This window comes from Athene cunicularia, assembly GCF_003259725.1.
Source record: "Athene cunicularia isolate RWA chromosome 19 unlocalized genomic scaffold, athCun1 chr19_part1, whole genome shotgun sequence".
NCBI classification, from domain to species: Eukaryota; Metazoa; Chordata; class Aves; order Strigiformes; family Strigidae; genus Athene; species Athene cunicularia.
This window is the reverse complement of record NW_020799124.1, coordinates 12,073,812-12,100,832: the sequence shown is the minus strand read 5'-3', so window position 1 is coordinate 12,100,832 and position 27,021 is coordinate 12,073,812. Positions and strand designations below refer to the sequence as shown.

General features: G+C 52.3%; 2 protein-coding genes across 2 annotated transcripts; one reads left to right on the top strand and one right to left on the bottom strand.

Annotated features, from left to right (window-relative positions):
- Positions 1-3,804: 3,804 nt before the first annotated feature.
- On the bottom strand, positions 3,805-4,959 carry LOC113487139 (C-C motif chemokine 4 homolog). Its single transcript, XM_026861554.1, has 3 exons — positions 4,850-4,959; positions 4,354-4,468; positions 3,805-4,069 (listed from the first exon to the last, which is right to left on the bottom strand). Exons 1-3 carry the CDS (start codon positions 4,917-4,919, stop codon positions 3,982-3,984), a joined length of 273 nt encoding a protein of 90 aa, XP_026717355.1. The 5' UTR covers positions 4,920-4,959; the 3' UTR covers positions 3,805-3,981.
- Positions 4,960-13,991: 9,032 nt separating this feature from the next.
- Positions 13,992-15,534, top strand: LOC113487141 (C-C motif chemokine 4-like). The gene is made up of 3 exons (XM_026861555.1): positions 13,992-14,101; positions 14,608-14,719; positions 15,106-15,534. Exons 1-3 carry the CDS (start codon positions 14,032-14,034, stop codon positions 15,191-15,193), a joined length of 270 nt encoding a protein of 89 aa, XP_026717356.1. The 5' UTR covers positions 13,992-14,031; the 3' UTR covers positions 15,194-15,534.
- Positions 15,535-27,021: the final 11,487 nt, after the last annotated feature.

The following is a 27,021-nucleotide window of genomic DNA, read 5'->3' as shown; positions in this document are numbered from 1 at the left end:
GGTGAGTCCCAGGACTGATCTGCTCAAGGTGTCTGATTTTACCAACGGCAGTAATCCCTCAGGATACCACGTCTAGCAGAACAGCTGTGGGTTGGGTGATCAGGGAACTGTTTATCTGAGCGATCAGTAGATTAATGTCACATTTCCAGGCTTTGGGTCCTAGGGCAGTTTGGTCACCCAGAAGCACTGACAGTGTCCCCTGTTAAAGATTCTCCACAGCAAAATTTACAGACCTGCAGTTCTGGAAATGTGTATTCTCAACAAATGTTAACATCTTTCTTTCTCTTCTAGTATAGTGGAAAATGTTTTGTCATCTTAGAGAAATGTGAGTAGTCATCTGTGTCTTTCTAAGAACTGAGCAGAAATGTTCTTTTGGGTCTTTGTTACCACATCTGCCTTCTGCTGGCTGTTACAGGAAAGGTGATGGCCATCACCATTTCTGCCTTCTTAAGCCCTAGAAGACGGGGATATATCGCTACTTTAGGCAAACATTACTTTTGTATGCAGCCTGAAACACCATCCACTTTTACATGCCTTTTTTGGATGCTGGTCCCCCGGAAGAGACACACTCCCTCATCTTGGTGACTCTGGGAAGAGCTGTTTCTGGTGGAGGACTGGTCCTCCCCTCCCTGCAGTGAGCCAGGGCCCTGGTGAGGAAGGCACAGAACTGGCACTTCTGAGTGCACAGGCATTTTGACTTCAGGGTGCCTAATTCCTCTCTGAAAAAGTGGAGATGTAAAAGCCATCAGATCATGAACCTTGATGGCCATAGGGCTGTATCTCCATCAGCAAAGCCCAGCTTCTCCTCCTGTGCAATGCTGGACTCTGACCTCCAACTCCCCCCTGGCTGTCTACACCTCAAAATGCCTACGGACACACCAGGGTGATATAAACAACAAATATATAAAGATATGCATGTATATTATAATAATCATGTTACTTTTATCATAGTAATGATTTTATTTTTGTCCACAGCTAGGCTTTCCCAGAGTGTTCATTAAAAATATTTACTTTTATATAGATCACACAAAATATGCAGTAAATACCACACTCTGGTTTTGGGATGAGTCTCTCTTTCAGTAGTTTACAAATTCTGAAACCCTTGACACCATTACTCTTGTCTTGGTCTGAATCCAAAGGAAAACCCCTCCAAGCCACCCTGCTCTTGGGTCCCAGACTCCCCTTTCTCTTTGTCTGTTGCCTTGGGCTTAGTGCCCTCTGCTCCTTGTGTTCTCCTGCCCCGTCTCCAGTGGGTGCTCCTTGAGCACACCACAGGGCTGTTTCTGGGAGGGACGAGCGTCATGATTAGCTCCTGAGATGCACGCATGAGCACCAGGGCATCCCAGGGCTCCTCCAAGAGTTGCACGGTTTGAGGGTTTTCTTGCATCACTCAGCTCTAGCAGCAAGGTCAGCCTCAAAGAGCTGCATCAATGTATATGGCAAATACATCCCCCACTCTGGACAGGGTAATCCCTGGGCGCAGATTTGACCTAATGGCAACATGGGTACTGCAGCCCCTGCCTGTTCCTGCTCTGCGCCACCTTCCTACACTCCTCTTCCTCCTCCCTTGCAAAATGTGGCAGCTCTGGAGATCACCAGGGATGCCTTTTCCATGCACACGCTGCTGCTGGTGGACTTTGGAGGCAGTTGCCAGCTGCTGGCCGCCTTTGCCTTGCTCGTGCAGGCTTCATTCACACCTCTGTGCCTGGGGGTGTGGATTAACAAGCACGCTGTATCCCTCACATATGCACTTTGAGGGCTCCTCTGAGCTGTCACACGTAGGTGGGTGTAAGATTAAGAAAGACATGAGCAATTCAGGACTCCCTGCAGTCTCCCAGAATAGTGGTGAGGAGTTAGCTGAGGTACCCAGGGTAGGTGTCTGCTGTGGGTGGCTTGAATGTGACCCGGGTGTTAAGGACATTGCCGTGTGGGGTTGTTTGCAACAGGCTCAAACAGTGCATGGGCTGGATGGTGCTCGCCGACTGACCCTGCACTCTGGTTCTTCGACAAGAAACCCCAAGGGCCTGGGACTGCTCCCAGTGCCACAGACAGATGGGGCTTCTAACCAGGAGGGACTGTGGTGGCTCAAGCCATTTTGGGATGCCACCGTTGCAAGTCTCCCCACTCCTGTCCTCTGCTCCTGGTTTTCTCTGAAGCATGGGCAGCTCTGGGCACCTAGCTTTGTGCCAATATCAGTCATTGGGTGGAGCTACCGGGCTCTGGAACTCAGATAGGGCCTAACTGGTACCCAGTGGCCAAGGTGTCCTCGCTCTAGCATGGCCACGATGAGCCCTGCTCTGGGCGCTGGCCCTGGGGCATGCAGTGGCTGTGAGGTCAGGACTGTGACCAAAGCCCCTGCCCTCACATGCAGGAGCAGCTCCTTGTCACCAAGGCACAGCCGCCTTTGTGGTGTCCACCCGAACCCCCCAGCCATGGGCTCCCTCCCTGCAGCACCTTGGGAAGGGGGCTCTGGTCCTGTTTCAGCCCCCTCCTCACCAGATGCTATTTTAAACTGGATGCAGTCAGCACTGTAGAGGGATGCCTGGTGGATTACACGCTGCCCTGTGGGCTGAGGAGTTGGTGGCTGCAGTTCGTGAAGTGATGAGGCCTCTGACATAACTGATATGTTCATTTCTCTCCCAAACTCACCCACATCCCCCTGGTCCCTTCCAGCCCCACCTGAGGCTCCTCTCACTGCACGGCTCCCACCAAACCTCTCCCTGTGCCTGCACCACTCCCCAGGAGCTCCCTTCCTGCTCTGCTCCCCTGTGTCTCACTGATGTTCATGTTTGTCCTCCCAAATTCACTATGCAAACACCGTGGAGTGAGCTGAGTGCAGGCAGATCTCTGGCCTGAGCCTTTTTTGTTCAGCTGCCCTATAGACGCTAGAGGTCCAGGCAGGGGGAACCCAAACCCTTGTTGTTCACCCAACAGCGTGTGCCCAGAGCTGATCAGAGCAACCTAAATGCCATCAGTGGTGTGGTCTCCATCTCTTCCAGCTCCAGTTGGGAGATCAGCCCCAGGGCTGCCGTGGAGATATCTTCTTGTGGGTCAGATCCTGCCCTGGGGCTGGGGTCTAGCAGGGTGAATTCAGGGGGACACCACATCTCTGGATAGGCATCCCCAGAGATGGGCAGGTTTTGGAGGCACAGAGAAAAAAGTACCTTTTCTTGTAAGAGAGTCATATCTGCTAAGCCTCATGTCCCAGCTAAATGACAGTTCAATGAAATAGTAGTGAAATATATTTTTTCCATTCTCAGCTCTGGGAATAACTGATCCATTTTAGATGCAGCTCTCAGAAAACTTTCCCTGAAACAGCCAGCATGTTAAACTGTGACCCCTAAAGGTAACAATTGACTCTAATGGGGCCAGCGGTAGAATTTAACTAGCTGCCAGTAGTCATAATGAGTAGTGATTAAATACCTTATAAAAGGAGTGACCCAAGATACCTGAATGTAATCTATGCCCTTCTCACACCTCCTCCTTCATGGTTTTTATCTTCCTATTGTGCAAAACGGGATGTTCAGATAGGCAAAGCTTGTGGGGGTTTTGACAACATAGAGAAGGGAGTAAAGAACATGTTCCTGCTGTTAGAGTTTCAGCTATTGTCATTGCAAATAACTGTAATAGAGGCAAAGACAGACAGTTCTTACAAAAATATTTATTTCTCAAAATTTGAATTAAATATTACATCAAAAATACAGTTAATTAAATACAGAAAATTTAACCTGAGCATGAGTCTTCATTTAAAAAAATACATCTATTAAATAATATTCTTATTTGTCTGGAGTTATTGCACCTGATCCCTCCTCTATAAAAATAATTAAATAACAAAACACTAAAGTCAGATTCTGGAACATTTTCAATTTCTCAGCTAGCTTTAAGTGACACTGACGCATTTCTGACAGAGCCCGCAGCTGGCTGTGGTTCCCTCGTCCCGGCAGTCCGGGGACACCGGGTGACAGGGTCTGTCCTGGGACCTCAGTTCAGCTCCAGCTCGTTCATGTACTGCTTGACCCAGCCCTCATCAGGGTTAGCGCAGACTTCACGGCCCCTCCTTGTGACAAACCTGTGGGGCACAGAGAGATCAGTTTTTGGTGGGAGAACGCTGCATGGGCAGGAGCTCTGACCCAAACCCAACCTCTTGCAAGCATCAGCAGAGTTTGGACATGCAACCGGTGTGAGCCCCCTGTGTGCTGAGCCCATGGGGCATCAGCTTGCCCCTCTTGTCCCCCCATCCTCCCGTCCTCTGCGGCCAGCCGCCATCCCCTGTGTTTTGAAAAGAAGTCTTTCCCTCTCTGGATCCTCAGCCCAAATGGAAATCCCACCACCGCCCCGGAGGAGAGGACTTACACCACGGCTGGCTGGGAGCACTGGCTGTTGGTCTCATAGTACTCCACCACGAAGCTGCGGGGCAGCTGCCGGGAGGTGTAGGTGAAGCAGCAGGAGGTCGGTGGGTCAGAACCAACTGTGAAGGACAAAGATGTTTGTCAGCTGTGGCAAGGGATGGGGAGCAGGTGTAAGGAGCTGGGACCACAGACCCCTGGGTCTGGGCAGCGGAGGGGATGGGGAGGAAGAACAGAAAAGATGAGGTCTGTTTTCTTCTTCCTTGGATTCTTTCTCTTTTGGGTTCACCCATAGCTGGCACTGACATGGCCCGTGCTGTGCTTTGAGCTGTGCCTGTCCCACAGCAGGAGAGCCCCAATGGCCCTGGAGCACCTGCATCCGATCCTCCTGATCCAACACAGGAAGGGACCCAGGGGTGGAAAAGCTGGCAGAAGGGACTCTGCCCCAGCAGCGACATCTCTCCTGTCCCCATTTAGAGAGAAGGGGAAGAGTCCAGACTTACTCGGTGCAGCGGAGGTCTGGTAGCAGCAGGCAGCGATGAGAACGGCAAGGGCAGCCACAAACACCTTCATGTCAGCTGAGAAGCGGTGGCTGGAGCTGAAGCAGGCAAGTGGAGCTTGAAAGCCTCTTTTCTGTTTGATGGTGAGACATTGAGCAGCTCCTCAATTTATGGGGTGAGGATGTCCATGGAGCAGTTTGCGTAGGCATGGTGGAATTTCCCCCAGAGGAGAGATTGCTTGTGGTGTAGTCTCGTGATGAAATGGAGCAGTGGCCTCAGGCCCGGAAGGGTGAAGCTCCCCCCTTGATTCAGTGCCTCCCCAGTGACACAGGATATGAAACAATCACCACTGCTATTTCTGATACTTTCATGCATGTCCCATAGTAAGAAGTTCCCCTGTGGCAGTTCCTTTATTTGTCAATAGGCGCCTGTTACCCAACTTGCCCAAGCAGCTTGGAGGAGAGAGTGCCTCTTTCTAAGAGCTGTGCAAATAGGTGGAAGAGCATGAATGGGATGAGACCAGTTAAAGAAAAAGGGTCTGAGGTCTCCTCTACCATGGACTGTTTCCCTCCCACATCTGCACAGCCCATGCTGCCCCAGTAGCAGGTGATGGGAGCCATCATTAGTGAGTTCCATGTCCTGTCCATGTCTCACATAGTTTGAGGGGACTCAGAGCACGTCCCGCAGCCATGACAGCACTGTGGGCACCAGCATGGGTGTCAGTGGTCTAGAGTCTCAGAAGCTGAAGCACTTGAGTTTCCTCCTCAGTTTAAGGGAAGGGACAGCTGAGATGGGGTGTTACCTCCTGGAGGTGCCTATAAGGCCTATAAGAAGACACACTTCAGGTGCTATAAGAAGACACTAAATGATCAATTTAGATTAGACAGTTAAATTTCAAGGGCTATTGATAGGTGAGGCCTATCATTGCTAGGCATGGAGATGCAGAGACCTAAAAGAAACATGGAGACTTTGTGACCCTGAAAATGGGGCAGAAGGAGCTCCAGGAGCAGGGTGAGGAAGAAGATACCACTTAGTAAGACCAGAATCAGATTAACTGAGGGGTGAGGGCATGGGCAGATAAGTGGGATGACCAGGAAGAAAAGAGTATCCAGTCTCAGCAGGAGAGACAATATTGTAATGACCACAGACAAGAAGGAATTACTATGTTGTACAGGAGAGAATAAGAGCTCAGAGATCTCTGAGGGCTAGGTGAGGGATGTGACCAGGAACTGGGAAGAAGCCACCAGCCTACACACAGACTGCCATGGAAGTCTACCGAACTCTTCTCTGTCCCTGGGGAGGAGAGAGAAGGCCTGGCGGGGAGGTGATGGGTGCTCTGGGAAGAGCTGAGGGCTGTCCAGCTGTAAGGAGATGTTCCATCTCTTCTCAACAGGGAGCAAGCGCATTTCTGGGAAATGTCACCATTTCATTATTTTCAAGACATCATCAAGTGGTGATGTCTTGGCAGATGCTGCCTGAAAGTCAGTGGAAGGACTATCATGTAGAGAGGAGCAACCCAACCGCACCACTAGCGCCTCTGCACTCCTACCGCAGCGCCGGGCACTGACTCATCATGTTTCTATTAAAGGGACCAGCTATAGACCCAGGCACCTTCTGTAAATAACCTGGTGTTTTCCAAATATCACTCCAATGCCCCATGGTGTGTGCAGCCCTCTGCCAGCCGTGGCTGGTAGAAGGGGAGGGAGGGCAGCCCATGGCCTTCCACCAGCCATGGCAGGTTAGCCCCATGCACAGTAACTGCTCTGCTCCACGGGGTCTGGAGGGCAACGTGGTCCTGGACTTGCATAGGAGAAGTCCCAGAGGTGGCCCACCCTCAAGGAGGATCCTACTGGGACATGTGGTGGTGTGCCTGCCCCTCACCCTGCCTGAGGAGGAAAAATCTACCCCATGGAGCAAGTGTGGCCCTTGTCAAGCTGAGCATCACCCCCTTCCTGGACACACTGTGGCCAATCTGGTCCCCCTCCCTCCTTCCCTTTGCTATTCACAGAGGGAAGCACCTTACAGGCTCACTCATCAGTTCAGACCTCATTGCCCCCGCTGTTTGTCAGCTTGCTTGTCCCCAAATATCCTGGGAGGCTGAGGAGAGAGCCTGCCTCCTCATGCAGGGCATCCGGCCAGGCAGGAGGTGGGAACCCGGCATTCAGACAGACACTAGCTGGACCAGAAATCAGCTCTGAGCTAGCGCTGGCTCACTTGGCTCCTCTGTCCGGTTGCTCAGCCTCTGAGCTGTTCCCTGTGATTGTCCCTTCAAGTATTCAGGGGTCATGTCTTGAGATCTACCACCTACAGACATCTGGTCCTGTCCTGCTCCCAAGACACATGGTGTGCGTAGGGCAGGCAGGAGAAGCACTATTTATGGTGCAGAAATGTTCTGATAAAAGCCAAGTTTTATTAAAAGAGAAGAATTAGTTGGAAACTTGCATTGATTATTCAAATGTTTTCAGTGAGATATTTTTCTCTTTCAGGCGGCTGAAAACCTTCATGCTTTTATACATTTGAAGGCAAGCAGATGCCAAATTATTCTGGACTGTCAGGGACCATTTTTTGATTAATCCAAAAAAATTTCTCAGTTTAGCTGAGTCAGTTTAGGATCAGTTTAGTCTAAATAATGTGTATTACAGGGGCCAAGTAAGGGCTGAAACTTTTCTACTGCTGAAAGACAAAAATAACCCCAAAGCCAGGGTGTTTTCTTCCCAGGGGTCTGTTTTTTCTTAAAAACCTGCCAGAAGCCCCCACTCTGCCATCGCTTTGCCGGCTGGAGGTGGGAGGCTATAGTCATATCAGGAATGCCCTGAGATGTTGCAACATTCTCCTAAGAAGCATTTCCTTACCCACTCCTCTGCATTCCAGTCATTATGAAATGAGAAAGTAATTTCTTCCAGCTCTTCCCCCTTTTAGAAAGAGGGGAAGCTGCATGTCTCAGATGAAGGACCTGGGAGGTGCTCTGAGATGGAGAGATGGCCATGGAGGAGTGGGCTGGAGCACATCAGCAGGAATTAGGTTCGTAGCACAGCAAAATGGTGGTGTAAGGTGGAAGTTTTCCCACTGTGGCTTCAGGATCCATGACCCAGCCTGTGGTATCCCCTTGCCCCCACCACTGTCAGGCAGTGCTTGGAGTCAGCAGGATGGGCTGCCCAAAGTGATGTACAAATTTACATAGAGGGATATGATAGAAGTTTTCTGCGTGTCCCCAAAAAGTCCCAGGAGAAAGTGCTAAGTAAAGCAAATGCCCAAAATAAATTCGGTGATAATAGAAATAGGGAAATTCTCAGTCTTGAATGAAAGGAGAACCCTGAAAAAAGTGGTGAGACTGGCTGATGTAAGTTGCTATTTATATCAGGTTTTAAGGTTAAGCTGGATTTGTCAGGATTCGTTAAGAAAAGTAAGCACTTAAAAGTGTCCTGTGTTCAGAAATTGCCTCTAGAACAAGCTCCGCTTCCACCTGCATCAGTCTCCATCCTGCCCTGCTCAGAGCTCAGGCACCAGTGTCTTTACATCAGTGTCCAGAAATTTCACCCCCACCATTCTTGATGTTTCTGGAGAAATCTCGGAATTTTTGAGATGACATCATGTCCTGGAACGGGCTCCTGTGGGAACCTGTGCCTGTGACCGGGAACCATCTGTCTCCACCGCATCGGATGAAGGGGAGAACACGGCCATCCCAGCTGGGCTGCGTTGCACAGGAGAGCCCTTCATGTTTCCCTGAAATGTTGTCAGGCCAGGAAGATGTTCGTAGGTGATAAGAAAATGTATCTCATTGAAGGTTCAAACTTCCGCTAGTAAGGGCATTTTCTGAAAAATCCCTGGGGAATACTATCACTTTCTAATGGCTGATGCCTCAAATTATTCCTGGCCTTTATTTTGAAACAAAATAAACATAAGAGAACTAAGTGTACAGTATTTCAAAGCAAATTAAACTGAAATAAAAAAGCCTTATTGCTCCACACTCCATCCTTGGCATGAAAGGAAAAGAAAAAAACAGGGAAAACTTGAGTTTTACCATTGTTTGAGAAGTGGCTGTGGGGCTGTGCTCCAGGCTTGCCCTGACTCCAGGGGCAGGGGCATCCCTGACCCACCCCCCTCAGCAACCCTCAAACCCTGAAAATACATGGCAGGACCAGACAAAGTGTCTCTGCTGGGGCTGTATCCTCTGCCCTGGGCAACATCCCACCTCACCTGAGCCCTCCAGAAAGAACAAGGAAGACCAGGCTGGAAATTCAGGGCTCTGCTAGGATGAGGAGCAAAACCAGTTTATAAATTAACTTACTGGGCCTTGTGTGCTCATCATAATCAAGCAAAAAGGAAAAGAAGCAAGCCACAAAGTGATTGTTTTAATTTTCAGCAGTGCTCCTGGAGCCCAGCTCTCCAGGAGGTTTGAGTGGGCTGCGCAGGGTGAGCGGCTGTGTCCCAGGGTGCTGCGGGGATGGCCGAGCATCATGAGCTTCCTCTGCTCACAGAGGGGACTGACACCAGGGTTAGCCTTTAAACTTGTGTCAGGGCCGGTGCCACAGATGAAGGACTTCCCTTATGCATGAGTCTGCTGAAGACCCCGTGTCCACCAGCGCAGGCTTTGTCCCTCTCTTTGCAGCATCCTGACAGAGATGTATCTGGTGTTGGTCCCCACCCGGTACTGATGGGGGTAGGAAACTCCATGGGAGGTGTGAGCTTTCCAGCTGCAGTGGTCATGCATGGAGACTGACAGCAGAGCTCGGATGTTTACTAGAGTCACAATTTATTTTGAGCTCGCTGCACGGCTGCAAACCACTTCCCATGTGTGGGGGCTGTTTGTAAGTTAGGGCGCTCTGCAGTGCCTCTGTGAAGGGTAGGTCCCATCCCGCTGCCTGTGATGCTGAGGCTTTTGACATCCCAGATGGGCTTGTGCCCTTCAGAAGGGCCATTGTCTGGTCCCGCTGGCCAGCATAGGCTCTGCCTGGCACCCGCATCCTCTGGGGAGAGAGGAGGGCTCGGGGAGCTCTGGCACCGCTTGCTGTCATGCCATGGCTCGGCAGCCTCCCCATGCGGCCTCCTGCATCCCTTGGGGACAGTTTGCAGTTTGTGAGTAGGAGTGGAAGGGAGCTGGACTTGGTCAGGGATTGCCTTTGCCCCAGGTTGTGAGCAGAGGGACAATGCTGTGACCCCCAGGGCACTGCAACTCTGTCCCAGGGGAATCCACCAGCATCTCCCAGATGGGGCACCCACACCCTAGAGCTCGCATCCGTTTGTGGGCTTCTGGGCAAGAGGATGGAATGGCTAGCTGGAGTGACAGGGACAGGATAATATCCCTTTACCTGCTCCAAGGTCCCTCTGATGATGCTACTGCTGGGACTGGGATGGTCCCCACGGGTTAGTGTACCCCCAGGCGAAGGCAGACAAGGCTTCCCTGTCAGCCCGGGGACAGCCCTCACCATCATCCAAGCAAAGTACTGGCTACCCATCTGCCCTGGGGGTATGTGCTTTGTGATCTCTGGCTCTTGGTGAGTGCAGGACTCTGGGGGAGGCTTGAAGGAGTCCCAAAGCCTCTGAGCTAATCCTTGTCACCATCATAGGAGACGAAGACTCAGCACCTACATAACATCCTTCCCTACAGTCTTCCTCTTTGAATAATTTAACTTTCTTTTTCTATCCTGCCTGCACCCAAACAAATCTCATGCCCCAGTCTGGGTGAGGCTAAAAGGATAAAAAAATAGGCTCGTTCCAGGAATAATAAAGGAAGCTTGAGAGAGGTCAGCTTATAAGGACTTAAACTGCAGGAACTGTGACAGCAGAGAGCTCTGGGATTTGACAGAGAAACGGAAATCTGTGTACAGAAACAGAAAAACGAGAACAGAAGCTGCCCTCGGGAGCCAGCGAGGGCGAGCTGCTCTGCAAGCAGCCTGGCAGGAGCATGCAGCCGGCGCTGCAGCCAGCGACCCAAGGCCAGAGCCCTGTGGCAGGGGCTCAGCGGTGCAGAGCAGCTGAGGAGGGAGAGGTGTCCGTCCCCCTTCCAGGAGGCTTCTCAGTGCTCCGCAGGGAACGACATCGCAGCTGACAAAGGGCCATTTTAACGCAAACAGCTTTGTGCGATGACACAACCAAGCGACTGCAGCTGCAGCAGCTCTTCGCAGACCTTCCTCCTCCAGCTCTGTCAAAGTCATTAACAGAAAATGAGGGCTCCTTTCCTTCCACTGACCATGGCAGGGCTTCCAGCTGGAGGACAGAGCTGCCTGATGCGGATCCCATCGCAGCCCCGTGGCACGGTGCACCACTGGGTGCTGCCGGCCTGGGGGCTTGCTCCTTGCAGGCCGCAGGCTGGAGAGCAGAAGCTGTGAAGTTCCCATGAGCAAAGCTGGTGTTAGCCACAGAGCTGTCTTTCTGCAGCCGCAACCTTTCTCACCCGGCAATGCACCACTGGCAGCCAGCCTTTGTCATCTCTTCATGCACATGCTGAGCTGCAAGCACAGAGAAACATCAAACTCCCACTGTTGGTTTCTGCATGATTTATTTCCGTGGCAAAAAGCCATAATTTGGTTTTGCTTTGCATCAATTCAGCTGAAAGCTATGGCCACTTCTTGTTATGACATGCACCTCTGCCCAGAGCTGCTCAGACCTACCCAGGGAGAGCAGAGCTGGTCCTGCCAGGGCTTGATACCAATCCAGCAAAATCCAATACCTTCCCCGATACCCGAGTCAGGACTTGCAGAGTCTTTGGCACCAATACAAGCACCCTCTCAGGGTGAGCCTGCAGCCTGCCACAGCCGACAGCACCAGTGTCCTGGTTTGTAACTCGGGATAAGACCTTGCAGTGAAGCAGGCATAAGTGTGGGGACGAGCAGGTCATCACCTATGCCAGGGGCCTTGAACCTTATTTTTGTCCCTGCTAGAGACGAGCCAGTTTGTGAAGGATGGTGTCTCCACTTGCAGCTCCAGGGTGTTCTAACAGGGGATTCATACTTCTGGGGATGAAAATCCAGGCCTGGGAGACCACCTGCAGGTCTGAGCATCCTCTCTGCAGTGGAGGAGGGCTTCGACCTGTGGCAGGATGACAGGAAACCCCAGATCACCCCTCTCCTTGCAGAGCTGCTGCTCTGTCCTGCACCCCAGGCAGGAGCTGCCCTGAGCCAGTGACCTGACAAGGACTGAAAGTCTCTTCCATGCCAGGCAGGTTTTCCACCACCCATTTCTCACCTTTTTGGGCAGAAAACCCATCTTGTACTCAGGGGAGCTTTTGGAGGTAGTGGTTCAGGCTGACAAAATGTCTCCAGTGTGGCAAACCACCTCTTCCAGTGAACTCTCCACTCTGCTGGGGGCTGAGGTTGAGGGTGGCAAAAGATCACCCTGTCTGCAAAGACCCTCCAAAGCCGGGTGAGATCCTGCCATTTGGCTGCTTTTTGGAGGCCTGTGACTGTTAAGGTGACTTTGAGTAGTCAGATGCCTCACCAACCCAGTAGTCTTCTAAGATGAGATGGCTGGCCAGGTGGATGAGGGCAGAGGGATAAGCAGATGCTGCTTCTTTTGACTTTAGTGAGGCTCCAATACCATCCTCATAGGCAAACTGATGAAGTATGGATTAGATAAATGGCAGTGAGAAGGACTGAGAACTGGCTGAATGGCCAGGCTTGGAGGGTTGTGATCCATGGCACAAAGTCCAACTGGAGGCCAGTTGCCAATGCGGAACCCTAGGGATGGGTACTGGGACCAGTACTGTTTAATATCTTAATGACCTGGATGATGGGACAACATGCCCTCAGCAAGTTTGCTCATGACACAAAGCTGGGAGGAGTGGGTGATACACCAGGGGGATGTGCTGCCATCCAGGGGGACCTTATCAGGCTGGAGAAATGGGCTGACAAAACCCTCAAGTTCAACGAGAAGTGCAAAGTCCTGCCCTGGGGCCGAACACCCCCAGGCACCCGTAGATGCTGGTGCTGACCAGCTGGGAAGCAAGTTGGCACAAAAGGACCCTGGGATCCTGGTGGATATCAAACTGGACATATAATCTTGCCACAAAGAAGGCCAACAGCCTCGTGGGCTGCATTAGGAGGGGCATTGCCAGAAGGTGAAGGGAGGTGATGTTTTCCCTCTGCTCAGCACTGGTGAGGCCGCTCCTGGAGTGCTGGGTCCAGTTCTTGGCTCCTCAGTGTGAGAGACAAATGGACATACCGGAGAGAGTCCAGTAAGGGTCACAAAGATGACTAAGGGACAGGAGCATGTCTCCTAGGAGAAGAGGCTGAGAGAGCTGGGACTGTTCATCCTGGAGAAGAGATGGTGCAGGGAGATCTCATTAAATTGTGTGTGTGGGGAGCAAAGTGGATGGAGCCTGACTCTTTGCAGTGATGGCCAGTGGCAGGAAAAGAAGCAATGGGAAAGTCTATTTAAACACCTTTATTACTGAAGTGAACTGAAAAAAACACTTTATTACTAAATACTGAAACAGGTTGCCCAGAGAGGTGGTGGAATCTCCATCCCTGGAGATATTCAAAGCCCATCTGGACACAGTCCTGGGCAGCCTTCCCAGCCGACCCTGCTTTGAGCAAGGGCTGAACTGGACAATCTCCAGGGGTGCCTCCAGCAGCAGCTCCTGGCTGGTCCACGTTAAGCCGGGACTGGCGGGAGCAGAGCACTTTGGGTAGCACAGAGCCCACTGTTCAGCCCCCTCTCAGCTCCATGTGCTGCAGTTTATCAACCTCTGATAAGCACCGGTCACAGCAGCACGAGAGTGCTTTGGAGCCTGACTGTTTTGTTTTTTGGTTTTGTTTTGCTTTTTTTTTCCAGAGTTGCATAATCTTAGGCAAACATTGTATCTTTTGCTATACAGACTCAGGGAAAACCCCTCCTGTGGTTCAGATAAATAGTTCTGCTCTTTGTGGCCCTGCCACTTGGCACATTTTAGTTTCCTTTCGATTTAATAAAATTGAAAATGAACACTGAGTCAGAGCTCAACATACTTGGCTCCAATGTGAACTATATCCCATTCTTTCTGACTTTCCTTTTTTTCCTTCCCTAATACCCTTCAGCTATTTCACTTTCGTGTCATCCTCTGTCATCATTCTGGAATTTCCACTTGCGCTTCTCCCGGCTGCCTCCAGAACTCCCTATTAAAAGGGAGCTGAGTCCAGCTGCAGCAGTCTGAGCCGCGTCTGTCAGAGCTTCGGGTCCTGCTCCCACTGCCCTCACCCTTTGGGAAGATGAAGGTCTCTGCAGTCATTTTTGTTCTTGTCATTGCAGCCTCTTGCTCCCAAACTTTCTCTGGCCCAGGTGAGTCCCGCTTTTTCATTTGTGAAGGAAGAACAGATCTGAGCCTTTTTTATTATTTCTCTATTGAGTTCCCCTGGAAGATAACTGAATTTTTCAGCATTTGTACCACTCTCCATTCTGCACTGAGGTCAGGTACATGTAGGGACCCCAGAATTAGAAAATCCATCCATGCATCCATCCATGCACCCATGCATCCATCCATCCAGCCATCCGGGGTTCACAATACTTATTCCTGGTTATAGTTTAGGGACTTCAGTCTCTGTCCTGGGGCTGGGGGAGGTGGGGAAATGAATCTCTGAGCAATGATTGGGTGGGAATCTAGCCCAGCACCTGACAATATTGTTCCTGGCATTGGACCAGAAGAGACCCAATGTCCATTTCAACCTTAATTATTCTGTAGTTCCTCACTCCCTTCCCTGCCAGCACAGCTCCCTGAGCTGATGGGCTGACTGCTCCCAAGGCACAGCCCAGCATATGCTTACATTGTCTCTCCTTGCCTCTACCAGTTGGATCTGACCTCCCAATCTGCTGCTTCTCTTACACACACCACAAGCTCCCGCAGAAGCTCATCCTGCGTTATTACAGCACCAGCACCAGCTGCACGCTGCCGGCCATTGTGTAAGTACCAGTGCTGACTCCTGAGTGCAGACAAGCTGTGGCAGTGTGGGGACAGCCAGTACGGGTTGTGCGTGTGTGGGTCACAAGCTCTGCAGGGTGGCTGTGGGCAGAGGGGTCTGTAGGAACAGAGCCAGGTGAGGGGAAAGGGCTTGCACAAGGACTTCCAGGGATGCTCTTTTGGGGGTGCCCAGTGATGTTCCTGCAGGAGCTGAGGAGGCAGTGTGGGAAAAAGCGTGGGAATGGGAAAAATCACAGCTAGCCACTGGTTTCAGCATCAGTTTAGGGCACAAGGGAGATCCTCTTGCAATGCCCCAAATCTGGGATCCAGGCTCTCCTAGGATGTAGGTCTGAGCAGAGATCTCATATGTCTCATCCTTGTTCCACAGGTTCATCACAAAGAAGGGCCGCCAGGTCTGTGCCAATCCCAGTGACACCTGGGTCCAAAGTTACCTGCAAAAGCTGAAGCAGAACTGAGCAAAGCAAGATGGCAAATGTAGCTGCTATCGTGCATGAGTCGTGTGATTCTGAGCTCCTGTGACGGAGCAGGACCCTGGGGCAACAGGAGCTGCACGAGCCCACGTCATCTGCAGGTGGCTCCAAGGGGCTGCTGGAAGGCACCACGGGACACCTCGTGTTGGGGTGCTGCTACTTGGCCTTGGCTTGCACGGACCAGTCTGCAACCTCATCCCTCTGCCTGACCCCTCCGCCTGTGGCCTGGGAAGGCTCATGGGACTGCACCTCTATTGTTCTTATATTATTTTTAAATTTCCTTGAAAATTTCAGGAATTATCATATAGGATATGCAGTACTTTGTTCTGTGGATAATAATACTATTTATGGGAGGGTGGGAGGAAGGGTATTTATGGGAGGGAGTCTCAGTGTTTAATGATGGGTAACTCTGTCTTACACATGTGAAATCATGATTCTGGAGAATAAAGAATTTGGACAAACCCCTGCTTTTTAACTTTTATGTGCATCTGTGTGATGTTCACCAGCACAGAGACAGAACCTCACCCTGAGCCTATCTGCACGATCTACATGACATGTGATGATGGGAAATGGTTTGAGGCAAACCCATAAAGTTTCCATACTGCAGACTTATAAATATCCTCCGACACCTCATTTCCCCACCACATATACCCCTGCCTCCCATATTCTCTACAGAATTAGACATGTCTGTATGCACATATGGGCCTTTTGCATACAGGAATATGCTCTCCACACACCCCAGGCATGTCTCATATTCTTGCTTGCTGCTCCCAGCCCCACACTCCACATCCCAGACTGGTTCCTGAGTGTCCTGTGTGTGCAGTGGGATGGTGATGGGACACATTGCTGTAAGGGGTAAAATCCTGACATAGGCTTTGCATGGGGAGCAGGGACAGTGGCTCATGGTGAGGTGGGAGGAAGTGGGGGGCATGGAGCTGCTGCAGTGCTGGGGCTCCCCTGGGAACTCATGAGCTGCTCATCTTCCCTCGTGCTGAGGATGCTGCGGCACAGAGCAGGGCCAATTCCCTGCCCATACCGACCTTCACCCAACCATTTCTGCTAGTTAAGCAGCAGTATTTCCCGTCACAGACCCCATGGACACCCACATGCACACTGCCAGAGGCCCCACAGTGTCTCTCCTCACACCAATCTGTTCCTCTGAGACATCGCCACATCTCTGCCTGCCAGTCCCTGTGTGCAGCTGGGTCCTGCTGAGCCTGGCAGTGCTGCCTGGGGAGAGGCAGGGACCCCAGCTTTCTTTCTGACCACCCCAATGGGGGTTGTTTCTCACTGTCCCACCTGTAGAACAAAGGGAGGGGCTCAGCAATGCTGCAGGGGAAAAACAGCCACCAGCAAACCTGCTGCAGTCATTCCCAGGATGTGGCTTTGCGTGGGAACATGAATGAGAGGGAGCAGGTCCCAAGGGTACAAGCACAGTGCAGGGCACTTCTCTGCTTCTGCACATTGGGAAGAAATGCCCCCACAGCAAGGTCACCAAAAGCTGATCCGGCCTTGCAGCCATCCTGTTCCAGTCAGTATTTTTTCTTCCTAATGCAAAAAAGGCCTTTTCTTATTGTTTCAATTTTTTCTGCTGCTATAAGTCAGACTTGACAATCCTGAGGCTGGGAAAGCACCTCCCCGTTGTGATTTCCCTCTAGTCTTGTGTTTTCTAGGCTGGAAAGGTGGGAAGATTCCCGGGGCACCCAAGGAACAGCATCCCAGCAAAGGGCAGAGCCAGCCCAAGCACCACCATGTTGTGTCCCAGGAGATAGTGCTGGTGATGGGGAACCATATGGGGGGGTCCTCTCCAGCTCCATGGGGGTGGCTCTATGCTGGGAGGATGATTTGGGAAAGGCCCAGGATCTTGCTCACCCTTGGCAGGGTCCCTGCGCTCCCCTGGCACAGCAGGGTCCTAGCAGAGAGGGTCAGGTCCAAGCAGGGACAAGGTGGGTCAGCATGTTTGCAAAAATCTTGTCTGACTCTATGGTCAGGGCTTACCATTGTGGGGGAGAGACAAAAATCCGCAGAGGGGTGTGTCCTGAGCAAGGCTTCCCCACTGTGCCCCGAAACACGGAAGCAGAGAGTGGCCACTGCATGGTGGAGTGGATGGACAGGGGCTGCTGCCTGCAGGTGGGCAGGCCAGGAGCCTGGGAAAGGAGTTCTGGGGGTGTCCCAACCCCCCCACCTGCTGCAGGCTCAGTCGCCTTCTGTGCTGAGAAGCTGAGCTGGGTGCTGCAGAGGAACTGCAGGAGTCCAAACCAGTCCCTGATGTGGGGCTTGGTGCAGTGCGAGGGGGTGGACGATGGACATCGTGGGGAAAGGGAAGGCTGAGGGGGGTCTGAGGTTTGCTGAGGGTGCAGGGGACAGGCTGGAGAGGCAGGACTAAGTGCTGAAGCTGGCTCTTCTCCGGACAGTCCCTGGCTGGGAGCCCAGGCACATGTGGGAATTTCCATCTCCATCCTTTCTGGTTTCGCTTTCCTTTCTGAAGCTCCAGGATCAGCAGCCAAGCCAGCCTGCTCCAGGAGTCCTGAGCCCCCTTTTCCCAGACCCATCTCCCCTGGCATGAGCCAGGCAGCAGGAGGGCAGGTCCCTCTGCGAGGGGACTGTGGCAGCTCAGCCTGGGAGTCCCGTGCCTGCCTGTGCTGCCTGCCTGTCCATGCTGGTCCATGGGGATGGGGTGGGGGGGCAGCACCATGGCGAGGGTCTGTAAGAGCAAAGGAGGCTCAGGGGTCAGACATGCAGGGAGCAGCCTGCCCACAGCCTCCCATCTGCTGCCGGCTCTGAGCAGGTGAGGGCAGCCTGGAGGGGACACTTGGACAAGCTGGGGGAGCTGCTGTGGGGGGATATACTGCAGAATCCAGGGGATGTGTCGGCTGCTCTCGATGGCCCGGTCTTGAGGCTTGGGGCAGCACCAGCCCTTTCTTGCCTGCTGCACAGAAATCTGCTCGGTTATGGATTAGTCCCTGTCCCCGACACCCTTCTCCACATCAACTCTGACAGCCCAAAACTCCCTTTCCTGCAGGTTTCTTTGCTCTACAAGCAGCTCAGGGACAACTGTGCTGCAAAATGGGGTGTGAGTTGGGATGGGCCCCACCATGAGACTGCATGTGGGACAGAGGCGCAAACAAGCGTGGAACCAGGTACCAAGTCTCAAGAAGCAATTCAGGACTCAGCAAGGCCAAGTGATTCACCAGGCAGATCTGAGCTGAACAAGTAAGAGTGCAGCAGAGAGGCAAGGGAAGAGTTTAGCTCCCCAGCTGCCTGCTGGAAGGTGACCATTGCTCAGCCATCAGCTTCTGGTGTGCTTATAGAGGGAGACAAAAGCCAAGGCCAGCTGCTCCCATGGGGCCTGGCAGGTTGACTCTGCTGGACTGCATGAACCACAGGCTTTTTCTTCAGTGCCTGCTGTGTCAGAAGACCCTCATGGTGCCATGGGCAAAGCACCTGATAGCCTGCTTTTCTCTGGTCTTTTTGAGAGCATGAGTCCTGTGGCTGTCCCCTTTCTCCCAGTGAAGCTGGGAGAAGCACTGGGAAGGGAGGTGAGCCATGCAGACCTGCAGACCCAGTGGCTGCACTGTCTCCCTGCTGGCCCCTGTTCCTAACCTGATTCTGCAGCTGCCCCCTCCACCAGCCCCCGCGGGGCAATTCTCACCTCCTCCCGCTCTTGGCCAGTCGTATTATGAGGAGTGCAGCTGTGACAATTTCTAGCTGACCTTGCTGAAGCACCTGCTATATTAAAGGACGTACATCCTGACATGGGCTCTCTCTGCAGCTCTTTGGTAGCTGGTGGTTTGAACTTGGCCTCATGGCTCAGCTTCTTTGAGTTCTGTCTTTCCGACCTACACTGGCCACGTTCTGGCAGCTCCATGTCACTCAAGAACCTTTTCTCCTAAACCCACCCATTTATACATCCCATCGCTGGTGCTTCCCTGACAGAAGTGGGGACTGGATGGATCGAGGCTAAGTACAAACATGGTCTGTGTGTCTGCTTAGCTCCTGCTGGGAACATGAAGGTCTCGCTGGTCAAACCTTGCTCTCCTTGTTGCTGCCCTCTGCTCCCAATCCTGTTCTGCTCCACGTGAATCCACCTCTGTCTTTGGGTTGTTTTTTTCTATCCCGGAGGAAAGACTCATGATAGTGACATGTAATGCCTGAGGAACAGGCAATCCCAGCTCCTCGGTGCCTCAGTTTCCCCAAAGGCAAGCTGGGGACCCCTGCACCCCTGCCATGCCCACCCTAACCGCCCCCCCTGAGCCAGGGCCCAAGTGGTAGCTGCTGAGGGGCTCTTCCCTGACTCTTTGATCTGGAGCGTGGCTGCTGGGAGTGCTTATTCTCGGTTGGTTGTACACATCCATACTGTGTCACCTCCTGGTCATATATATTCAGTCCTGCACCCCAAATCTCTTCCAGCTGTCCCTGACACAGCTGTGTGCTGTTTCACATGCACTTGGCAGAAGCTTTCCAGGAACCACATGAAGGTCTATTTCTATGCCGCCAGCAGGTGCCAGCAGCCAGCTGTTGTGTGGGTGTGGGCTCTTACCTGTGCAGGAAACCTTTGGCTTGGCCCCACAAATCTTTCTGCCTCTTGGGACCAAGAATGGGACTTGTTGGGGTGTTATCTGGGATTGACCACCACTCAGTCCTGGCAAGGAGAGATGCTCTCCAGTTGCAAAGAGATGGCTGAGAAGGCCCTGTCTGTGATGACGCTGGGATGAGCCCAGTGGAGGGAGGATGAGAGGTTGTTCCTGGTATCATGTGTGTTGCAGCCATGTGAGCATGACAGAGAAAGTGCTCCCAAGTGAGGTGTTTGTTGTGCAGCAGAGAAATAGCCAGAGGGTTCCTGCCCCAGGAGACACCAACCACATGCTCTGCAGTGGCCACTTGGATCAGAGGTCTGTGGTCCTCCCTGCCTGCAGCAAGTTGAGGCAGATCCAGGAGTCTGGCCCAGGGACCTTCTCTGATTTCACAGCACCTGCCCCTGGCTGGCTGCCTCCACACTAGGCAACACTCATGAAAAGGACATTCCCAGCCCTGGTGTGACAGTGCAGATCTGTGGTGGTATACCCCTTCCCCACAACAAAGGTTTCCTGGTCCTCCCCACTTCCAAGCTTCATAACCAGGAAGAAACATCAAGTCTGCTCTCACCCTGACACTGACTGAGTGAAGGCATGTGTGAATTTTTTTGGGACACACTGAGATGGCCACCTCCACTTGGTGACCCAGTGCTCCAGTTCTGGCCCCTGGGAGCCCAGGGCCACCCCCAGTTTCTTCCACTCCTCTTGCAAAGGAATGATTTTTTGTGTCATGGACTGATGAAGGGTCTGGTTCACATGAGGAGCAGCTGAGGGAACTGGGGGGGTTTAGTCTGGAGAAGAGGAGGCCGAGGGGAGACCTCCTGGCCCTCTGCAACTCCCTGCCAGGAGGGGGCAGAGAGGGGGGATGAGTCTCTGGAGCCAAGGCCCCAGCGCCAGGCCCCGAGGGAATGGCCTCAAGCTGCCCAGGGCAGGGTCAGGCTGGCTCTGAGGAAGGATTTCTGTGCAGAAGGGGCTGTTGGGCGTTGGAATGGGCTGCCCAGGGCTGGGGGGGAGTCCCCATCCCTGGAGGGGTTGAAGAGTCGGGCTGAGCCAGCGCTGAGGGATCTGGGGGAGTTGGGAACTGTCAGGGTGAGGGTCATGTTTGGGCTGGAGGAGCTTCAAGGGCTTTTCCAACCCAGATGGTTCTGTGATCACCTTTTGCTCATCACAGTCCTGTGGACAGGGAAGTGGAACCTGTGTCCCCAACAGGGAGTGCTGGCCCCATTAGCCCACCTCACCTAGCCTGACTCTGAAAAGTCACGCTTGTGCCTCAGTTTCCCCATCTGTAAGTGAGGGATATCAAGGCTTAAAAGCTTTCTGTGAAGTGCTCAAGGAGCCACTGTATGAAAGCAAACTAACATGAGCACTGTTTGATTTTATATCCCTTCCCTTCTTTCCACTGCCAGCCTGTGTCCCAGGGTCCCCCTTGCCTCCTGACACAGCGGGCTATGCCAGAGCTGCTCTTTAGGGATGCAAAACAGAGCCTTGTACCTCTCCCCTCCTGCTGAGCTACCTGCCCAGCCTGCAGAGCACTTGGACTCCTTCCAGAGCTACTCTGGGGCACAGGTGTGTTGTTAATTAGCAATTTTCACCCTTATTCTCTAGACATGGTTTCACACTGTATTTAAGGAATAAAGCCTTGCTCATAATGTGTCTCCATCACTGAGCTTGAGCATTGATGGACCTCCTCCCTGATGCACAGGCCTCTCCTTCCCTCCCACCCCCATCTGAGTGGTCTTTTGGGGACCCCCAAACCCTGCTCTCCACAGCCCAGACCCCTGGATGTGCAGGGGAAGGGGTGGGGACCCAGCCATGAGCCTGCTATGACCTCAGTTCAGAATGGAGCTGGGCCCTGGCTCCCTGTGGAGCACTTTGTCCCCCACTTCCTCCTGCCAGGTCTTTATTCACTCTGTAAGGCTGCTGTCAGGGGTGAGCTGTGGGGCAGCACCCCTGTGCCTGTAAATCCCACTGACCTGACCTAAGAGCTGGGATCCCTTCCTTTGCTGCACCCTCCTTCTCCCTCCTCTGCTCCCAGCTACCCACCTCTGTTCTCTCTGCATCTCCTTGATGCCCTGCTGCCTCTGCACCCCAGGGTGCCCTGCATCCACCTCCACTCCCCTACACCCTTCCTCCCCATCCCCAGGGACAGCCACCCTCTTCTGCCTGGGGCTGTGTCACCTTGTGCCCCATCAACAAGGAACTGGGCCCCCTCTATCCCTCAGCACCTGGGGAGTAGGCCCACAGGTGCCCTGCCAGGATACAGGGACAAGATCAGTCGAGGTTTTGGTGTCAGCTCTTGGTGCACAGACATCTCAGGACTCCCTCTGCTGCCTGCTCTCACTGGGAGGATGCTGGGGTCCACCATGGCTGCAAAGACCCCTTGTTGACCCTGACCTCAAGGCTGGGGCAGCCCCCTCATCTCTGGGGTCTCTGGGGTCCTGGGTACCGAGAGCATCCTCTGTGCCACTGGGCTCTGTGAGGTTTTGGCACCCTTTCCCTGCACTGATGCAGGCAGCTCTGCTGGGAATACAGTCCCAGGGTGCAGAGTCCCAGAAGCAGCGGGTGGGGGCTGCGGCTGCAGCTCCTGCCACAGAGACTTTGGGGCAGTAAATAAGGAGCTTCAATAGGAAATGCTGGTTAATAAAGAGGGCGACCTGTGGAGACGTGGTGATGAGCAAGGGGAAAACAGGAGACAACCTGAACATTTGCAGACTCCTACAGCACCAGTGGGCTTTGGGGGTGTTTTATGGACACTGTATCTCACACTGGCTTGCTTGCCCCTGATTATGGGGGATTATCTGCTGTTCACAATGAGGGGGGGCCTGAAAAATGACTCCTGGGGGTGATAAGTAGCTCATTTTGTGGTGGAAATACGTCCTGGGAGATGAGGATTTGACATGCACATGCTGCCAGGTGGGGATACTCTTGGCCAAGGGGCGATACAAAAGCTTCTGAACTTTTGCTTCGACAGATCTGATGGAGACACCCCAGAGAGCAAAGGTCCTCATCCGCCCCTGCAGAACTTGAGCAGCAGGGAGATCAGACCCAGCGGTTTCATTCTCTACTCACAAAGATATCAGCTAGATTTAAATGCAAACCACAGGTTGATAAAGTGCTTTTGTTGGTTTTACTTGGTGCAAAAGATCTCTTGTGCTTTCTTAAACCAAATTCAGGTTTCCTTCCCAAAGCAGCTGAAGAACAGCTGATAATTGGTGACTGCCTTTTGCAGTAAAACACTATCAGAGTGTGCCCAGATCTGAGCACCGCTCAGGGTGCGTCCCCAGAGGAGGCTGTGCTGGGACGTGGTCCCAGCCGGCCAGCCCCTGAGCTACCCTCCTTCGAGCTCACTGCACTGATGCACTGCACCCCCACCCTGTGATTTCGACATCCCTTTGCCAAACTGGGAGTGGCAAATACATTGGGTCCAGCTCCACCAGCTCCTGGCCTTGGCTGCTGATCTGATGGAAGGAAAGGGCTGGGGGAGAGCTCGGGCTCCACAACGGTGGGACAACCCTGGGAAGAAACAGCCCTGGAGGTGCTGGAATTGTGATGAGGCTGCTGCTGCTGTGCTGCTGGGAGCAGGGAGGTGAGAAGAGAAGAAGAAGAGGCAGAAGAGAAGTTTTTTAGGGCTAAGGAGTTTGAGGCATTTCCAGCTGGGAAGTTGGGACTTTTCCCCTGCCTCTCCCAAGGTCGTTGTAGTGGGGTCCTATCAGCCCCATTTTTCCAGGCAGGAGGGTAAGAACCTTTTCAGAGCTGACACAGAGAGAAAAACTTTTAATCTTTGGCACCATCAAGAAACAGCATTTTGAAAACACAGCTGAACAATGTGGTTCCACATTGAGCATCCTGTAAGTAACCAGCACACCTTCCTCCACTGAGGAGACAGCTCATGGCACCTACTATACCATGGCAAAACACAGCCAGCTGACTTGGAAGTCAGCCTGGGTTTACATGACAGCACTCATACCTAATTTCAACAGACCGCTACCACAGATAGCTCTGGGGATAAAATCCCCCTCCCACTGTAGCAGCGGAGGGGCCAGTTTAGCCCCATGTCACACAGAATCACAGCTGCCCGTAACAGCAGTGGCTAAATTATCAGGGTTCTGACCCAGCCTCAGGGGATATAAAAACCCAACCATCACTCAGAGGGGTATCAGTCCTACTGCACAACCAGCATGCTCGAGAAACCAGCCAGATTAGAGGTGTGATCTTCCTTCGGAATTTGAACTCATTTGTCTTTACAAGGGCCTATTCACAGAGGAGTTTCAGACACCTGTTTTAACCGGTGTCACTCACCCTGGTGTTGTTTTGGAATCCCATGTTCCACAAGGCTGTACGCAGGCCGTCAGCCCGGGGGGACAGCCGCTGCCTGCTCTCTTATTCCCAGGACAAACGCTGGATTCACTGTCCCCTCCAGGACTGGAGGTGGTTTCAGCGGTTGTGGGATGTTGGTCTGTGATTGACTGCTTCTCTCTGAAACTCCTCTGGCCTGCCCAGCTCAACCACTCAGTCTGGAACCCTGGACCCCAGCACTTCTTGCAGATTGTCTCCAGCGCAGCCTTTGCGGGTGCCCCCCGTCTGACAGCTCCTCTTGCTCTGCCCTGAGGGAGCAGGGCTGAGGCAGAGACTTTTGCAGCGCAGACACCCCCAGCTCCTAAGCTGACAACTTGCTGCTTCTGCCGCCCAGGAGTGAACTGACTTCTGCAGCCGCAACCTTTTACTCTTCACAGTCGCTGCATTTACCCATCCCAGCTAGTGCCCTCGCTGCCACATCCCCAGGCACACGGGCACCATCACTGCAGTGCCTAAGCACATCAAATCGCCTTTGGGATCGTCAGGGGTTTCTATTTCTCTCTTTTAGGTTTCCTCCCCCTGTGAGTCCCTCTGAGCTTGCTTGGCTGCCTCTCTGCTGAGTCAAAAGATTTTTATAATGCTATTTCAAATTTTCAGGCTTTTTTTATTGACTTCTTCTTTCTCTGGAATCTCCCTTTTGAATTTACTGGCACAAGAACATTTCTGGAGTCATCTTGTATGCCTTTCCCCTGGCTCCTTTCAACGACAGGACACAGGACTGAAGCACACTGTAGGCAGGATACTTTAACAGTCCCTCCAGGTCTCTCAGTTCTATCCCCTCAGTTCGACCACCCCAGCATCCCCCGCAGTCCCACAGCTCAGCCCCGGAGCTGTCTCTTGGACAGCCTCTTCCACTTCTCAGCTGAAGAGAACTGCTTTTTCCTTCCATGGATTACCCAGGGAGAGCACAGAGGTTTATGTCTCAGCAGGGAACAAGCTCCCACAACCTGGCTTTGCTCTTAGGACCAGGCCTGGAGTAAAGACAACCAGTGGTCCTCTACCAGCCTTTCCAGAGTCAGGTCCTTCCTGCAGATTCCCTGCCCTAACCCTGCTGGGTGTAATTTCACATGACAAAGCCTTCTTCTCCTGGGAGAGGCATCTCTCAGGATTCCAAGTGCTCTTTGGGGCAAAAACTACTTTCTCCCCCAGTCTTAATGCCACAGTGCAGTCCCAGGGGTGGGCTCCCTTGAGTGCCTGGAGCCCCTTCAAGAAGCTGGTCCTGCCACCTCTGAAAATGCCCTGTCAGAAGACGGAAAGGAAAGAGTGCAGACAACCAGAAACAACAGCACATAGTTGAGTCTTGCATTTGGGCCTGCCTTTTGCCCACAGAGCTGTGTGAAAGCAGATTGACCTATGATTTTTGCCACCAAGGGCTCATCAGAGCTGTCCCCACACCAGCACTGTACCCCCATCACCCAGAGCAGCAGGCTGGCAGCTGCCCTGGTTTAAATCCAGTTGGCAACTAAACACCAGGTGGCTGCTCACTCGCTCCTCCCCCTGTCCCCGGTGGGATTGGGAGAAGAATCAGAACAAAAAGGGAAAACCTCGTGAATTGAGATAAGAACAGCTTAATAGGACAACACTAGCATAGAGGAAATAATAATAGCAGTAATACTAACAAAGGATAAGTAAAGTGAGTGATGTAGAGTGCAGTTGCTCACTACCTGGATCCTCCCTCCCCCCAGCCAACTCCCCCACTTCCTATACTGAGCATGACATCATATGGTATCGAATATCCCCTTGGCTAGTTTAGGTCAGCTGTGACCAATCTCCTGTTTCGTTTGTTCAGAGGCTTGTCGTTGTTCAGGTGCCCTTTGTAAAATAATTTTTTTTCCGGGTTACTTGATAGAGAGGGTACAATCAGACTGTAATTTGGAATATGCCTTCTCCAGAAACCCCCAGTGCCTAAGAAAGCTTGTGCTTCCTTCTTGCTAGTTGGTGGAGACACAGCTGCTATTTTATTGCTCCCATCTACTGGGATCTGATGACACCCATCTTGCCATTTTATTCCTAAAAACTGGATCTGCTGTGCAAGTCCCTTGACTTTATTTTGGTTTATGGCAAAACTGCCCTTCAGAGAGATCTGGATTATTTTCTCCCCTTTCTCAAGCACTTCTTCTGCTGTGTTGCCCCACAGGATGATGTCATCAATGTATTGCAGGTGTTCCGGGGCATCACCCTGTTCCCGGGCAGCCTGGATCAGTCCATGGCAAAGGGTGCGGCTGTGTTTCCACCCTTGTGGCAGACGATTCCAGGTGCATTGGACACCCATGGGTTAGCTCTCAGAGAAAAGGTGAGGGGTGTCATTGTTAACCCTTTCCGCTAGATGGCCCCCGAAGTGCAGAGGTGATGGCAATGCTGAGTATACCGGACTAGTCTCAGGGCAGATAAATTTATCCTGACATAACCAGTGTTACATAGCACAGCAAAATGAAAACCTTAATCCACCTCCCACGGGTGATAAGCAGCAGCACAGGAACTTGCACATGACAAGTGAGATGATGCATAGCTAAACTCAGAACGAACACCATACCTCTAGAAGCCAATCTAGACTGACATTATGACCAGCAACTATTAAGCCAACATAATGAATGCGTATAACAAATTTGTTGTAATACACTTTGGCCAGATCTGTAGTTATCTCAACCCTTCGTGCCCCATGTTGGGTGCCAAAAATGATGTTGTGGTTTAAAACCAGCCAGCAGCCCAACACCATGCAGATGTTCACTCACCCTCCACAACCCAGGGGCAAGAGTTGGGGGCATAAAGGAAGACACACAGGTTGAGATAACAACAGTTTAATAATTGAAATACAATACTACTACTACTTCTACTAAATAAAAGAAAATACAAACAAGTAATGCACAATGTGATTGCTCACCA

Excerpts from the sequence above, each read along its gene's own strand:
- LOC113487141 (XM_026861555.1), top strand. The coding sequence starts at position 14,032 with ATGAAGGTCTCTGCAGTCATTTTTGTTCTTGTCATTGCAGCCTCTTGC. Across the intron at positions 14,102-14,607 it reads CCAAACTTTCTCTGGCCCAG|TTGGATCTGACCTCCCAATC; the intron begins GTGAGTCCCGCT and ends TGCCTCTACCAG. Across the intron at positions 14,720-15,105 it reads TGCACGCTGCCGGCCATTGT|GTTCATCACAAAGAAGGGCC; the intron begins GTAAGTACCAGT and ends CTTGTTCCACAG.
- LOC113487139 (XM_026861554.1), bottom strand. The coding sequence starts at position 4,919 with ATGAAGGTGTTTGTGGCTGCCCTTGCCGTTCTCATCGCTGCCTGCTGC. Across the intron at positions 4,469-4,849 it reads CCAGACCTCCGCTGCACCGA|TTGGTTCTGACCCACCGACC; the intron begins GTAAGTCTGGAC and ends TGTCCTTCACAG. Across the intron at positions 4,070-4,353 it reads TGCTCCCAGCCAGCCGTGGT|GTTTGTCACAAGGAGGGGCC; the intron begins GTAAGTCCTCTC and ends TGTGCCCCACAG.